At 32.3% G+C, this 14,089-nt stretch overlaps 1 protein-coding gene across 2 annotated transcripts in view; it reads right to left on the bottom strand.

The window, feature by feature from the left end:
* Window positions 1-14,089, bottom strand: part of LOC145295907 (tubulin polymerization-promoting protein family member 3-like) — a 104,969-nt gene that overhangs the window by 74,506 nt on the left and 16,374 nt on the right. Inside the window, exon 1 of one of the 2 annotated variants that reach the window (XM_080141675.1) lies at window positions 6,327-6,850. The exons of the other annotated variant lie outside the window; for it this stretch is intronic. Coding sequence (XP_079997801.1) covers window positions 6,327-6,329 — 3 coding nt within the window. The 5' untranslated portion in view covers window positions 6,330-6,850. Of the gene's footprint in view, window positions 1-6,326; window positions 6,851-14,089 lie in introns of those variants that run through there. 2 annotated transcript variants of the gene reach the window in all.

The raw sequence follows: 14,089 nt of genomic DNA, 5'->3' as shown, positions 1-14,089 counted from the left end.
GAAGCAAATTTGTCAAGCCCTCGCGGACGTTTTGTGTTCAACCCCGCCAAGTTCGACCCCAATGGCAATGAACAGCTGGAGACACGTTGACAGAAGGTGCTGGATGCCGATGACGATTACTTCAAATACTTTATATAATTTATACATACTGTGAATTGATTTCTTTCTTTAAAAAAAAAGGGCGGACAGAACTAGAACAACCGTCAACAATTTCCTTCACTTTCTATCTGTGACTAAAACAAAACGAAAATTACATGAGCAGAGTTTCTTTCTAGAACTGTCTGTCTGTGGAACACAAAACCGTAGGGTTGCTTCACAGCTAACTATAATATGAGCATTTTCAAGTCTAATGTAGATTTCTTCTTAAGCTGTCCCCTCTCTCTCTCTCTCTCTCTCTCTCTCTCTCTCTCTCTCTCTCTATATATATATATATATATATATATATATATATATATATATATATATATATATATATATATATATATAGGTTAATCATTTACTTGAAACGTACTTTACTCTATTCGGTTTGTATATTCCATGACCATTATCTTCGTAACTGAAAATGACCGGCAGAATGTTTCGGTTACATGAATGATGTAATTTGTCCAAAATGGTGTTTTTATAAGTTTTCTTTTTAAGATAAGCATCTGAAGAGCACGTGACTAAATATGCAGCAATAACATAATTTTGCAGACTTGTTAGTAGCAATATGAAACAATATTGCAATAGATGCCTTTTGAAAAGTAATTAATTACCAACTGAGAAAAGCTGATATTTGGAACTTGGAGAATTATTATATATGGGTGTAGGAGATGACCATATATTTATAAACGATAATGATGAATTCGAAAAATAATAAACATCTTATATATCCAAAGGAGTTAGCATTGAATTGTGAAGATAGAGGACAACAGGCTACATTTCTAGATTTAGATATAAAAATTGAGGATAGGATATTTGACAAAAGAAACTCTTTCCCCCTTTCAAATAGTGTGTATGCCGTATAAAGATAGTACCTGTGCTGCTTTTATGTTTTATGGAACCATTATGTCAGAGTTTTTGAGAATAGCTCGCGTTACTTCAAAATTAATATATTTTATGCCACCAGTTTCTAGCTTAGTAATAAAGATGATAAAACAAGGTGGGGATAAGAAAAACACGGTCGAATGAAAAATTTCCAATCCAATAGGTAAGTTCCAAATGGTCCAAAATGATCCAAAAGGCAGAATTCCTTGGAAAAAAATCACAAATGGAATGAGTTCCAAATCATTAAAAGAAAAGTTCAAAAAGCACTGGAGAGAATATTTAAAACACGTCTGCAAAGGCCGGAGGAATCAAGTAAATTAAGTTTTTTCTTCTTTTTTTTTTTAAACCTTAATTTACTTGATTCCTCCTGCCTTGGTTTAAAAAACCCCCCAAAAACCTTAATTTACTCGATTCCTCCGGCCTTGACAGACGTGTTTTAAATATTCTCTCCAGTGCTTTTTCTGTGCACATTTGAACTTTTCTTTTAATGATTTGGAACTCATTCCATTTGTGATTTTTTTTTCCAAGGAATTCTGCCTTTTGGATCATTTTGGACCATTTGGAACTTACCTATTGGATTGGAAATTTTTTAATTCGATCGTGTTTGGATTTTACCATTCTTGGATTTTTTACCCTTCACCGGACTATCCACTCATGTGAAATCTTTTTATCATTTTTCCTTTACCTCCTATTCCCCTTACCTCACCCCTTTTTTTAACCAAGATCTGTGACTTACTTGTAGTTTCATTAAATACTTTTACATGCAAAATCCGATCCCGCATTTTGCTAATTCCTGCCCTCTGATGAGAAGGAGAGTATTTCTTCGAAACTCCGCGGATTAAGGACTATCCACTTATCTTGTGCTTCCTTTTTAAAATTAAATATGTTTTTAACTCTTTTTCAAGATGTCTTTTAACATGTTTTATTAATCATTTGTTCATATATATATATATATATATATATATATATATATATATATATATATATATATATATATATATATATATGATCTTTAAAGTTCTTTAACCTGTAACATTATAAAGAGAGGAAAAAAAATGAACATGTTTATTCCCAAGTCTTTCGTTGGAAAAATTACCTTGTTTTTTAATTAAACAATCTCTGTATGAGTTAGCTTTTAAGTTACGCCAGTCTTAATATTTTTTGTTGGGATTGTCAGTTCTTACCATGAAAACTATTTCGAGGATTTAAATACCCCCCCCACACACACGCACACGCATATCTATCTATCTCTGTGCGTGTGCGTGTGTGTGTGCATATATTAATGGAAATATCTCTAGACATAGCATGAAGCTTAATGTAAGGAGCTATACAAAAATGCTATTGCAAGGCCCAAAATAGCCAACGATATTTGAATATGTTTGTTTATTTCCCTTAATAAAACTAAATTTGTTTTACGTCCTTTTGAATGGCTGACATTTTGAATTATTTTGTCACTTATTTTTCTCTCCTAAGTTAAGAAAATATGCACTTTTATGTTAAATTAATTTAACATCTTACCGAGGTATGTAACAGTGGATCTGTTCCCGTGATTTGGAATTTATTTTGGACAAACAATTGACATTTTGTGGATATTATTTTGGTGTGTTTTCTGTGTATTTATTAAAATTCTGTTCTACAGTGAGTCGATGTTTTACAAAATAATGTTTCATTATATAACTTCAAATAAATATTGTTTTGAAACAGCTGTAAACGTCTAAACTGCCTTTGCGTACACTCTTTATTTGGTATATGATTTGAAAATGATTTAAATCACTCACATCCACACACACATATAAAAATTATTTTCAAATTATATTCCAAATAGAGTTATATAAAACTTGTTTCTAAGCAATGTTTATTTTCAGTTATAAAGCATAAAATTTGTCTAAGCAGCCTCTGTTTTTCACAACGGTATTCCTGGAACATTCTTCCTTTGTAAACAACAGACAACAACAACAACAACAACAACAACAACATCTAAAGAAGCTTCACACTCGATCAAAACAAAACGGCATCAGCAGAATAGATCCAATGTCAAATATCTCATAAAAATGTGAAATAATTTGCACATAAAATCACATATATAAACTAAGAAAGAAACAAGGTGTCAAAGCGATGTGTAATCCAGAATTTGTTCGTCATTGAGGAAAATAATAAAGATTAAAAAAAAATCTTTTCTAATTATTTACTTCTTTTTTTTTTTTGTGCCATTGAATTTTCATGTTCACCTAAACTGCTTTTTATGGATACTTACTGTTTACAAAGACAGAATTTTAATATTCTGTATATGATACTGGACAAATAAATCAAAGTACAATTTTAAGTTTTAATTTGGTCATTTTTATTATTGGCTCACAAAGAAATTTCACACAGGCCACCAAAGATCTCTCCTTGAAAACAGCCTGTGGTGTTCCCCGGAAGCTGAGTGACAACAAGTCTCCCCAGATTTCCAATACTCTCCATCTCTTTCGATAGTATTTGCAAATAAATTTGCATTATCGCAACAGCTGCTTGCCATTGATTTCTCATTGGCAGCGGCTATTGGTCTTCACTGGAATTTGGGTGGCAATAAGCCTCCCTAAGGGCTTAGTTCTCTTCGCACTTATCCAGTGGAGATCTGGTCGGTGCTCTCCCCCTCGGCCTTTTCCTTCCTTCTTGACTCTACTTGGCTGTTTGGTCTCACTCTTTTTTTTTTTTTTTTTTTTTTTTTTTTTTTAGGCGGAGCAGTGATGTGGTAATAGAGGATGAGGTGGGGTTATATAATTTATAGATATGCGGCTTCAATGTTCTTGGTTCCATGTAACGTTTCATGTTTTGCCTCTGCAGCAGTTTGTCTGGTCCACGCTTGTTGCTCCTGTGTATTAGTCTCCACATTCAAAGGTTTTCCTTAATATTTAAGCTGTTTTCATTATTGTTGTTCGTTGTATTTTTCTAGCCATTCCTTTGATTCTAATTTCTCCCATTCTTTTTTTTTTTTTTTTTTTTTTTAAGTTTTTTCGGAATTGTTCCTAGTGCTCCTACTATTTAGGTATCATTTTGATTTTCTTCATCTTCCATATCCCTTTCCGCTCTCTGGCTAGCTCTGTGTATTTGCTCCGTTTCTCCTTTTCTTTGATATTCACCCTGTGGTCGACTGTAACAGCAAAGTCTACGATTTGACAGGATTTTTCTTTCTTGTTTATTATTACGACAGCCGGTCTTCTTGCTTGGATGAGTTCATCAATTTGTATGTTCATGTCCCATAGGATTTTGTGATTCTCGTTTTCAAGTACTATTGCCGGCTTATGTTTGTACCATTTGTCTGTGCGTTCAAGATGCAGTTGTTTGCATAATTCCCAGTGTACTGCCCTTCTCACTTGGTCGTGTCTGTTCTTGTATTCCTTTTGAGCCAGTTTGCTGTATTCACTTACTATATGGTTTATCGTTTTGTCTCTTTGTCAACAGAGTCTGCATTTGCTGTTTTCTTGTTTTTTGTCGATCTTAGCTTTGATGTGGCTGGTTCTTATCGAGTTATCTTGTGCTGCCGTTATTAGGGATTCAGTTTTTCGGCTTATTAAAACGAACAACAATAATGAAAACAACTGAAATATTAAGGAAACCCCTGAATGTGGAGACTATCACACATGAGCAACAAGCGCGGACCAGACAAACTGCTGCAGAGGCAAAACATAAAACTCCACATGGAACCAAGAACATTGAAACCGCATATCTGTAAGTTATATAACTCCACCTCATCACCCATTACTACATCACTGCCCCGCCTAAAAAACTCCCCCCCCAAAAAAAAAACACAGAAACAAAAAACAACTAAAAACTATACAAAATACTGTTAAAAACCCACCGAATATATGTCAGCCTATATCACGGTAACATATATTGAGTGAGTTCCTATCAAGTATATCATATAGATTTTTTTTAGTTTTAATTCATTTTCCCAAACTTAACGTGTTTAATACAGAGTCCACCGTCATTTGTATTTTTCAAATACATCGGTAAACACTGTGTGTTTTTCGAGCCGAATAAACATTTTACATTAAAAAAAAACGCTAAAACATTATCCAGTTTGGTAGAAAAGTAACTTATCTTGCCTTTGATAAGATTTATTTGTTATATATTTGTTATTTGACAAAATTTTCGAATCTATGTGTATAGTAATACAAACCAGAAAAACAACATGAAAATATAACCTCGTTTTTTTTTTCTTTTAATAATTTTTATTTCAATTTCATTCAAAGAAAGAAATATCATTGTTCACTGAATTAATTTTTAAAAATATAAAAAAAATTGAACTATCAGGACGAAGCGAAGCGAAGCGCTAATTTGACGCCGAATCGGGCACGCCGAAACGTACGAAACCCCACCTATCTATACATGTCTCTATTGCAAACAAATTAAATGCCAAAATAATAAGTCTCTTAAAAACAGTTTCACTCCGTTTTATTATGAGATAAACACGACATCAGGCCAAACTCGACGGCCATTTTGTTTTGTTTCGGCTGGTTCACATAACGTTGACACTTTTGAAGTTGTTTTTCTCAATTTTAGATGCATATTACTAATTGGATTTTAATGGAAATGCTTCCTCATCTCGTAATATATAACAAAAACATAAAACTACTTTCAATGCCTAAACATATTTTTCTCGCGTATTTCCATGATTCCTTATAAATTGCCGAGATTAAAAAGCCTGTCCACAAGCGGAAGTGTACTCTGACCCACAAAAAATGCCTGAACAGCTCCGTCGATATTTCCTAGTAAGAGTCCTTAGGCGATTAACAATAAACTAATTAATTCTCAAAGTGTGAAAAAGTTAAATCTGTGAGGCTGGATTTCCCAGAACTGTATAGAACTATATTTCAACTTGAAGGAAAAACATAGCTACCTAACATCAAAATGCCGCAGGCTCTGCCGAACTGATTGTCGAGGACGTTTCTTAAATTGGTACGAACAGTCGTATCTATGCATGCACAAAGATAATTTCAAGTAATATGTGTAAAGTCCTTTATTGGAAGGAAAACAAAAGGCATATCCGTGAACGAAAAAGAAAAATAATACATACAAAACGATTTACGAAAAGTTAATTACCTCCATTTTTTTTAAAGAAACAAGTTTGTTTTATCTTCCTAACGAAAAGAAGAAGAAAAAAAAAAAAGAAAAAAAAAATAGAAACTCGACCGTAGCTATTATATCTACTGTTTATTCGCAAAATTCGGCGGAGGAAAAACAAACAAAACATCCCAGACAGCAACAAGTCTCAGGAAAGATTAGTTGACGAAAAGATAAAGAAAATGAAGACCTACCATGACGAGTATTACACGCAACACGGCGTTGTCCCTATGTAATCCGTGCTCGTATGAGGCTAGTTTTCAGTTTTCTTTTTTTCGGGTACACTACTCCGTTAGCCTGTTGCTCAACTCTGGAGCTTCCTTTCGCGTGCGTGGGTGAAATTGTTTTCTTTTTCGGCGAATGAATGGATCGGGTTAGGGTTAGATTACGACCTGCGCGCGCTTGTGCGTGTGTATGTCAGAATGTTTATTTATTGTGGGTGAGGTACTGAGGCAGCGATACTGAATGAGCTTGTGGCGACCCCGCTTGGCACAACCCCACTCTCCCGAAGGTTTGCTGAGACCATTGCACAACTATCAGAGAAAAAATGTGTGTGTGTGTGTGTGTGTGTGTGAGAGAGAGAGAGAGAGAGAGAGAGAGAGAGAGAGAGAGAGAGAGAGAGGCGGTAGTACTTGAAGAAACATCAGTCTGTACAGTTGGCGTCCGGCTTTACTCTTAACAATTTTTAGAGTCACTCTTTTGTTGGCTGCGAAAAGATAAAATGTATACACCGGATAAGAGAGAGAGAGAGAAAGAGAGAGAGAGAGAGAGAGAGAGAGAGAGAGAGAGAGAGAGAGGTGACTGGAGGAAGGAGAATTATTGATAAAACATTTCTAATAAAGCTATGAAACAAAAATGAAAAATTTTGGGCACTTGAGCAAATGAGGAGTCACCCCCCCCCCAATCACACACCAACCCTTTCGACCACATCGTCCGCCATCAGAGGAAAGAAGAAGAAGAAGAAAAAAAGATATCTTTTTGCAATTTCGGTTTTATTTTATTTAGACTAGATAAAGTAGTTAGAATATTTTCTTTAAATTGAGGTTATTTTGTAAAGGGAGTAGAGGAACTTACTCTCAGTACCAGATGTTAAACACAAGCCTCAGTTTAGGGTTTCCTAATCAACAGGAATACCAATAACACCCTAGAGTAGTTTTCATAACCTTTTTCTGGGATATTGAAGAAACTGCAAGACAGAATGCAAGACCAGAGCGAAGAAGAGCTAATTACCGACATAAATTATTTTAAAACAAATACGGTTGGGAAATTAGCCAGAAACAATATATTTTGGTTTATATACCCATTTGTGACATATTTATATTAGAACAACAAATATTTAATAGAGATTATAAGCTTTAAAGTTTGTGTATATATCGATTCTGCGTAAAGTAGCTATTTTTTGTGATCGATACTGACTGATTAAAAAAATCAGAATCGATATTACTCAGAATCAGTCTTTACGCAAACTTGAAAGTTTTATTTATAACTTGTATCAAATGTTAGGCACTTGTGCATTACTGTTACGGGAGAACTTCTTGGTTCCATTTCAAAGAGCGAACACCAGGGGGAGATAATGCAATCTCAGAATAATAATAAGAGCGATAATGATTTTAATGAATATTTATATTTTATTTGTTACGAAAATTCCAGAATTTTGACTTTGTTACGAAAATGGAGAATTTGGAAACTATTTGTAACTATTTATAAATTTTAAAAGTTACACACTTTGACAACTTTTATTTATTTTGTGCAAAAAAAAAAAAAAACACATTAAAAATCTTCTGCATTGTTAATTTTATTTTAATTCAATAAATGTTTTATTTCGTGTTAATGTATTTAAGATTTTCGATTCTCTCAGCTGTCTCCCCCTGATCTGCGCTCTTCAAACTGGAGCAAAAAAGTCCGCCCGTAACAGTAATGCACAAGTGCCTAATATTTGATACAAGTTATAAATAAAACTTTCAATATTTCAAATATTTTTTTCTAACGCAAATATGTCACAAATGAGTCGGTAAAGCAAAATAAATTGCTTCTGATTAATTTCCTAAGGATATTTCCTTTAAAAATAATTTATCTCGCTCATAGAAATGATTACGGAAGAAGATTGATTTATCATCAAATAATTATATTTTTACGATTTCTTAAATCATCTAGTTTTTTTTAGGGGCGGGGGGAGGTTACCAAGTGACATTACCCAGTGTTATCAAATCAGATTGTCTGTAAATACAGGCTCCGCGGCCTAAAATGCACGAAACATTGGAAAAAGTATTCATTTCAGAAATTTTTTACATTAATCGAAACAAATTAAGCACAAAGCCATTCAAAAGTGTGACAAGAGGTAGGTCTGAGGCCATCATTGTCACTGTACTGTATAACTGTCTAAGCTATACCCAGCTAGAGTCTTCAATCACCATAATACCACATTCATTCCAGGGGATCGTCCTAAGATTTCTGAATCGTTTTTTTTAAATAAATATATACATAAATTTTTTTTAAATAATTTCATTTTGTCGTGGAGTGGGGGAAAAAGAACAAAAAAATCAGAAAAGGTGTTAGTAAGACTCTTGTTTTCCCCCCCCCCATTTTCTTTTACAAAACTCAATCATGTTCTGCAAAGTAAAAAAAAAATCCTTTACAAGACAACAAAAACAAACTCCGTGAAGAAATATTTGAAGATAGTTGAAGTTAAAGCATAAAACTTCTTTTTTTTTTTTTTTTTTTGTCTGGATTTGGCAATAAATAATCTGAAAAAGATTGATATGCCGTAAACCAAAACAACTAAACAAAACCAAATGGCATAAAAAAATCTATATAAAGCTCCAAACCCTAAAGTGCCAACTTTATCTTATATTATCTTGAATGGTTTATCTTTGTCGATTTATCTGCCTTCTCCCCACGGGGGCCGGATGTGGCACAAGATACAGCTTAATGTGGGCGTGGCCATTTCTAAACGTCACTAGAGCGTTCATGGCAGGCAACAGTTTACCTACAAAAATAGAATTAGAACTCAAATTGAATACTTTTTAATAAATTTTATTCACAACGTGAACAGTTAAGAGTATTTCCGTATTTTCTATAGTTACGTTCTAATTAATTAGTTGCTGTCGTTATCAGTATTCAAACATACAGAATAATCAAGTTAAGCAACATCGATCCTGGCCAGTACAAGATGGGTGACAATTTGTAAAACACTAATCGTTATATGTGAGAGGATAGCGAAACCGCGTTAAAAATAAATAAATAAATTAGAGATTATTTTCCTCGATGTAAACGTTGTATAATTTTTTATTTTAATCTGTAATTTTAAAACGTCAATACAGCTTCGAATTATTATATTAAAAAAAAATATCTATTTATTTAAAATCATTTTTTTTTTTTTACGATATAACGCCGTCTTCAGGCCTAGAAAGAGTCTGCCTTTTTCCCTTTCCTTCCTCGTGACATAGTGTTAATGGAAAGGGAAAGTCTGTATGATATTCAACAGTGATTTCATTTAAATGTTCTAATCAAGGGGTTACGCTTAAGCAGGTTCCTAGTATTTTGGATCTGATCCTGGTGCTCATGCAACTATTGACATTCCAGTAATGTTCTTCATGTTCCACAGTCCTTTCAGCTGTATAGTAAATTCCATATATTTGCTTAGATTTTTCTGTTCTCTCCAATCTAATGCTTTGATTAGCAGGGACGCTGAAATCTACCATTTGGCATGTTATTTCCCTCTTGTTGACAATTATCATGTCTGATATTTTAGCTTAGATGAGTTTGTCATTTTTTATTTCAATGTCTCAAAAGATTTTATGCGTTTAGTTTTCCACTACCTACTCCAGTGTTCGTTTCCAACAGTTGTCTGTAATGTTTAAAGCATACACGTTATCATAGTCCCCGGTGGACTGTCTTCATAACCCTGTCATGTTTATTTTTTATTTATTCTAGCATGCTGCATTCACTTATGATGTGGTTTACAGCTTCATCTCTTTGTCCACACTGTCTAAATTTGTTGTTTTTCTGGGTTTTGTCTATTAGCCATATTCATGTTTTTTTTTTCAAACGTAATTTCTTTTGTCCGTCTTATAAATAGTCTATGTAGTAATTTCTTCTGTCCGTTTTATAAATAGTCTATGTAGTAATTTCTTCTGTACGTCTTATAAATAGTTTATGTAGTAATTTTTTCTGCCCGTCTTATAAATAGTCTATGTCGTAATTTCTTCTATCCGTCTTATAAATAGTCTATGTAGTAATTTCTTGTCCGTCTTATAAATAGTCTATGTAGTAATTTCTTCTGTCCGTCTTATAAATAGTCTATGTAGTAATTTCTTGTACGTCTTATAAATAGTCTATGTAGTAATTTCTTTTGTCCGTCTTATAAATAGTCTATGTAGTAATTTCTTCTGTCCGTTTTATAAATAGTCTATGTAGTAATTTCTTCTGTCCGTTTTATAAATAGTCTATGTAGTAATTTCTTCTGTCCGTTTTATAAATAGTCTATGTAGTAATTTCTTGTCCGTCTTATAAATAGTCTATGTAGTAATTTCTTCTGTCCGTCTTATAAATAGTCTATGTAGTAATTTCTTGTCCGTCTTATAAATAGTCTATGTAGTAATTTCTTGTCCGTCTTATAAATAGTCTATGTAGTAATTTCTTTTGTCCGTCTTATAAATAGTCTATGTAGTAATTTCTTCTGTCCGTTTTATAAATAGTCTATGTAGTAATTTCTTGTCCGTCTTATAAATAGTCTATGTAGTAATTTCTTCTGTCCGTCTTATAAATAGTCTATATAGTAATTTCTTGTCCGTCTTATAAATAGTCTATGTAGTAATTTCTTTTGTCCGTCTTATAAATAGTCTATGTAGTAATTTCTTCTGTCCGTTTTATAAATAGTCTATGTAGTAATTTCTTCTGTCCGTTTTATAAATAGTCTATGTAGTAATTTCTTCTGCCCGTCTTATAAATAGTCTATGTCGTAATTTCTTCTATCCGTCTTATAAATAGTCTATGTAGTAATTTCTTGTCCGTCTTATAAATAGTCTACGTAGTAATTTCTTCTGTCCGTCTTATAAATAGTCTATGTCGTAATTTCTTTTGTCCGTCTTATAAATAGTCTATGTCGTAATTTCTTGTCCGTCTTATAAATAGTCTATGTCGTAATTTCTTCTATCCGTCTTATAAATAGTCTATGTAGTAATTTCTTCTGCCCGTCTTATAAATAGTCTATGTCGTAATTTCTTCTATCCGTCTTATAAATAGTCTATGTAGTAATTTCTTTTGTCCGTCTTATAAATAGTCTATGTAGTAATTTCTTCTGTCCGTCTTATAAATAGTCTATGTAGTAATTTCTTTTGTCCGTCTTATAAATAGTCTATGTAGTAATTTCTTCTGTCCGTTTCATAAATAGTCTATGTAGTAATTTCTTCTGTCCGTTTTATAAATAGTCTATGTAGTAATTTCTTCTGCCCGTCTTATAAATAGTCTATGTCGTAATTTCTTCTATCCGTCTTATAAATAGTCTATGTAGTAATTTCTTGTCCGTCTTATAAATAGTCTATGTAGTAATTTCTTCTGTCCGTCTTATAAATAGTCTATGTCGTAATTTCTTTTGTCCGTCTTATAAATAGTCTATGTCGTAATTTCTTGTCCGTCTTATAAATAGTCTATGTCGTAATTTCTTCTATCCGTCTTATAAATAGTCTATGTAGTAATTTCTTCTGCCCGTCTTATAAATAGTCTATGTCGTAATTTCTTCTATCCGTCTTATAAATAGTCTATGTAGTAATTTCTTGTCCGTCTTATAAATAGTCTATGTAGTAATTTCTTCTGTCTGTCTTATAAATAGTCTATGTAGTAATTTCTTCTATCTGTCTTATAAATAGTCTATGTAGTAATTTCTTCTATCCGTCTTATAAATAGTCTATGTCGTAATTTCTTCTATCCGTCTTATAAATAGTCTATGTAGTAATTTCTTCTGTCCGTCTTATAAATAGTCTATGTAGTAATTTCTTGTCCGTCTTATAAATAGTCTATGTAGTAATTTCTTGTCCGTCTTATAAATAGTCTATGTAGTAATTTCTTTTGTCCGTCTTATAAATAGTCTATGTAGTAATTTCTTCTGTCCGTTTTATAAATAGTCTATGTAGTAATTTCTTGTCCGTCTTATAAATAGTCTATGTAGTAATTTCTTCTGTCCGTCTTATAAATAGTCTATGTAGTAATTTCTTGTCCGTCTTATAAATAGTCTATGTAGTAATTTCTTTTGTCCGTCTTATAAATAGTCTATGTAGTAATTTCTTCTGTCCGTTTTATAAATAGTCTATGTAGTAATTTCTTCTGTCCGTTTTATAAATAGTCTATGTAGTAATTTCTTCTGCCCGTCTTATAAATAGTCTATGTCGTAATTTCTTCTATCCGTCTTATAAATAGTCTATGTAGTAATTTCTTGTCCGTCTTATAAATAGTCTACGTAGTAATTTCTTCTGTCCGTCTTATAAATAGTCTATGTCGTAATTTCTTTTGTCCGTCTTATAAATAGTCTATGTCGTAATTTCTTGTCCGTCTTATAAATAGTCTATGTCGTAATTTCTTCTATCCGTCTTATAAATAGTCTATGTAGTAATTTCTTCTGCCCGTCTTATAAATAGTCTATGTCGTAATTTCTTCTATCCGTCTTATAAATAGTCTATGTAGTAATTTCTTTTGTCCGTCTTATAAATAGTCTATGTAGTAATTTCTTCTGTCCGTCTTATAAATAGTCTATGTAGTAATTTCTTTTGTCCGTCTTATAAATAGTCTATGTAGTAATTTCTTCTGTCCGTTTCATAAATAGTCTATGTAGTAATTTCTTCTGTCCGTTTTATAAATAGTCTATGTAGTAATTTCTTCTGCCCGTCTTATAAATAGTCTATGTCGTAATTTCTTCTATCCGTCTTATAAATAGTCTATGTAGTAATTTCTTGTCCGTCTTATAAATAGTCTATGTAGTAATTTCTTCTGTCCGTCTTATAAATAGTCTATGTCGTAATTTCTTTTGTCCGTCTTATAAATAGTCTATGTCGTAATTTCTTGTCCGTCTTATAAATAGTCTATGTCGTAATTTCTTCTATCCGTCTTATAAATAGTCTATGTAGTAATTTCTTCTGCCCGTCTTATAAATAGTCTATGTCGTAATTTCTTCTATCCGTCTTATAAATAGTCTATGTAGTAATTTCTTGTCCGTCTTATAAATAGTCTATGTAGTAATTTCTTCTGTCCGTCTTATAAATAGTCTATGTAGTAATTTCTTCTATCTGTCTTATAAATAGTCTATGTAGTAATTTCTTCTATCCGTCTTATAAATAGTCTATGTCGTAATTTCTTCTATCCGTCTTATAAATAGTCTATGTAGTAATTTCTTCTGTCCGTCTTATAAATAGTCTATGTAGTAATTTCTTGTCCGTCTTATAAATAGTCTATGTAGTAATTTCTTGTCCGTCTTATAAATAGTCTATGTAGTAATTTCTTTTGTCCGTCTTATAAATAGTCTATGTAGTAATTTCTTCTGTCCGTTTTATAAATAGTCTATGTAGTAATTTCTTGTCCGTCTTATAAATAGTCTATGTAGTAATTTCTTCTGTCCGTCTTATAAATAGTCTATGTAGTAATTTCTTGTCCGTCTTATAAATAGTCTATGTAGTAATTTCTTTTGTCCGTCTTATAAATAGTCTATGTAGTAATTTCTTCTGTCCGTTTTATAAATAGTCTATGTAGTAATTTCTTCTGTCCGTTTTATAAATAGTCTATGTAGTAATTTCTTCTGCCCGTCTTATAAATAGTCTATGTCGTAATTTCTTCTATCCGTCTTATAAATAGTCTATGTAGTAATTTCTTGTCCGTCTTATAAATAGTCTACGTAGTAATTTCTTCTGTCCGTCTTATAAATAGTCTATGTCGTAATTTCTTTTGTCCGTCTTATAAATAGTCTATGTCG

This window comes from Euprymna scolopes, chromosome 16 (assembly GCF_053919585.1).
Source record: "Euprymna scolopes isolate OS-2025 chromosome 16, ASM5391958v1, whole genome shotgun sequence".
Lineage (NCBI taxonomy): Eukaryota > Metazoa > Mollusca > Cephalopoda > Sepiida > Sepiolidae > Euprymna > Euprymna scolopes.
The sequence above is the reverse complement of the archived record's forward strand: the minus strand, read 5'-3'. Positions and strand labels throughout refer to the sequence as shown.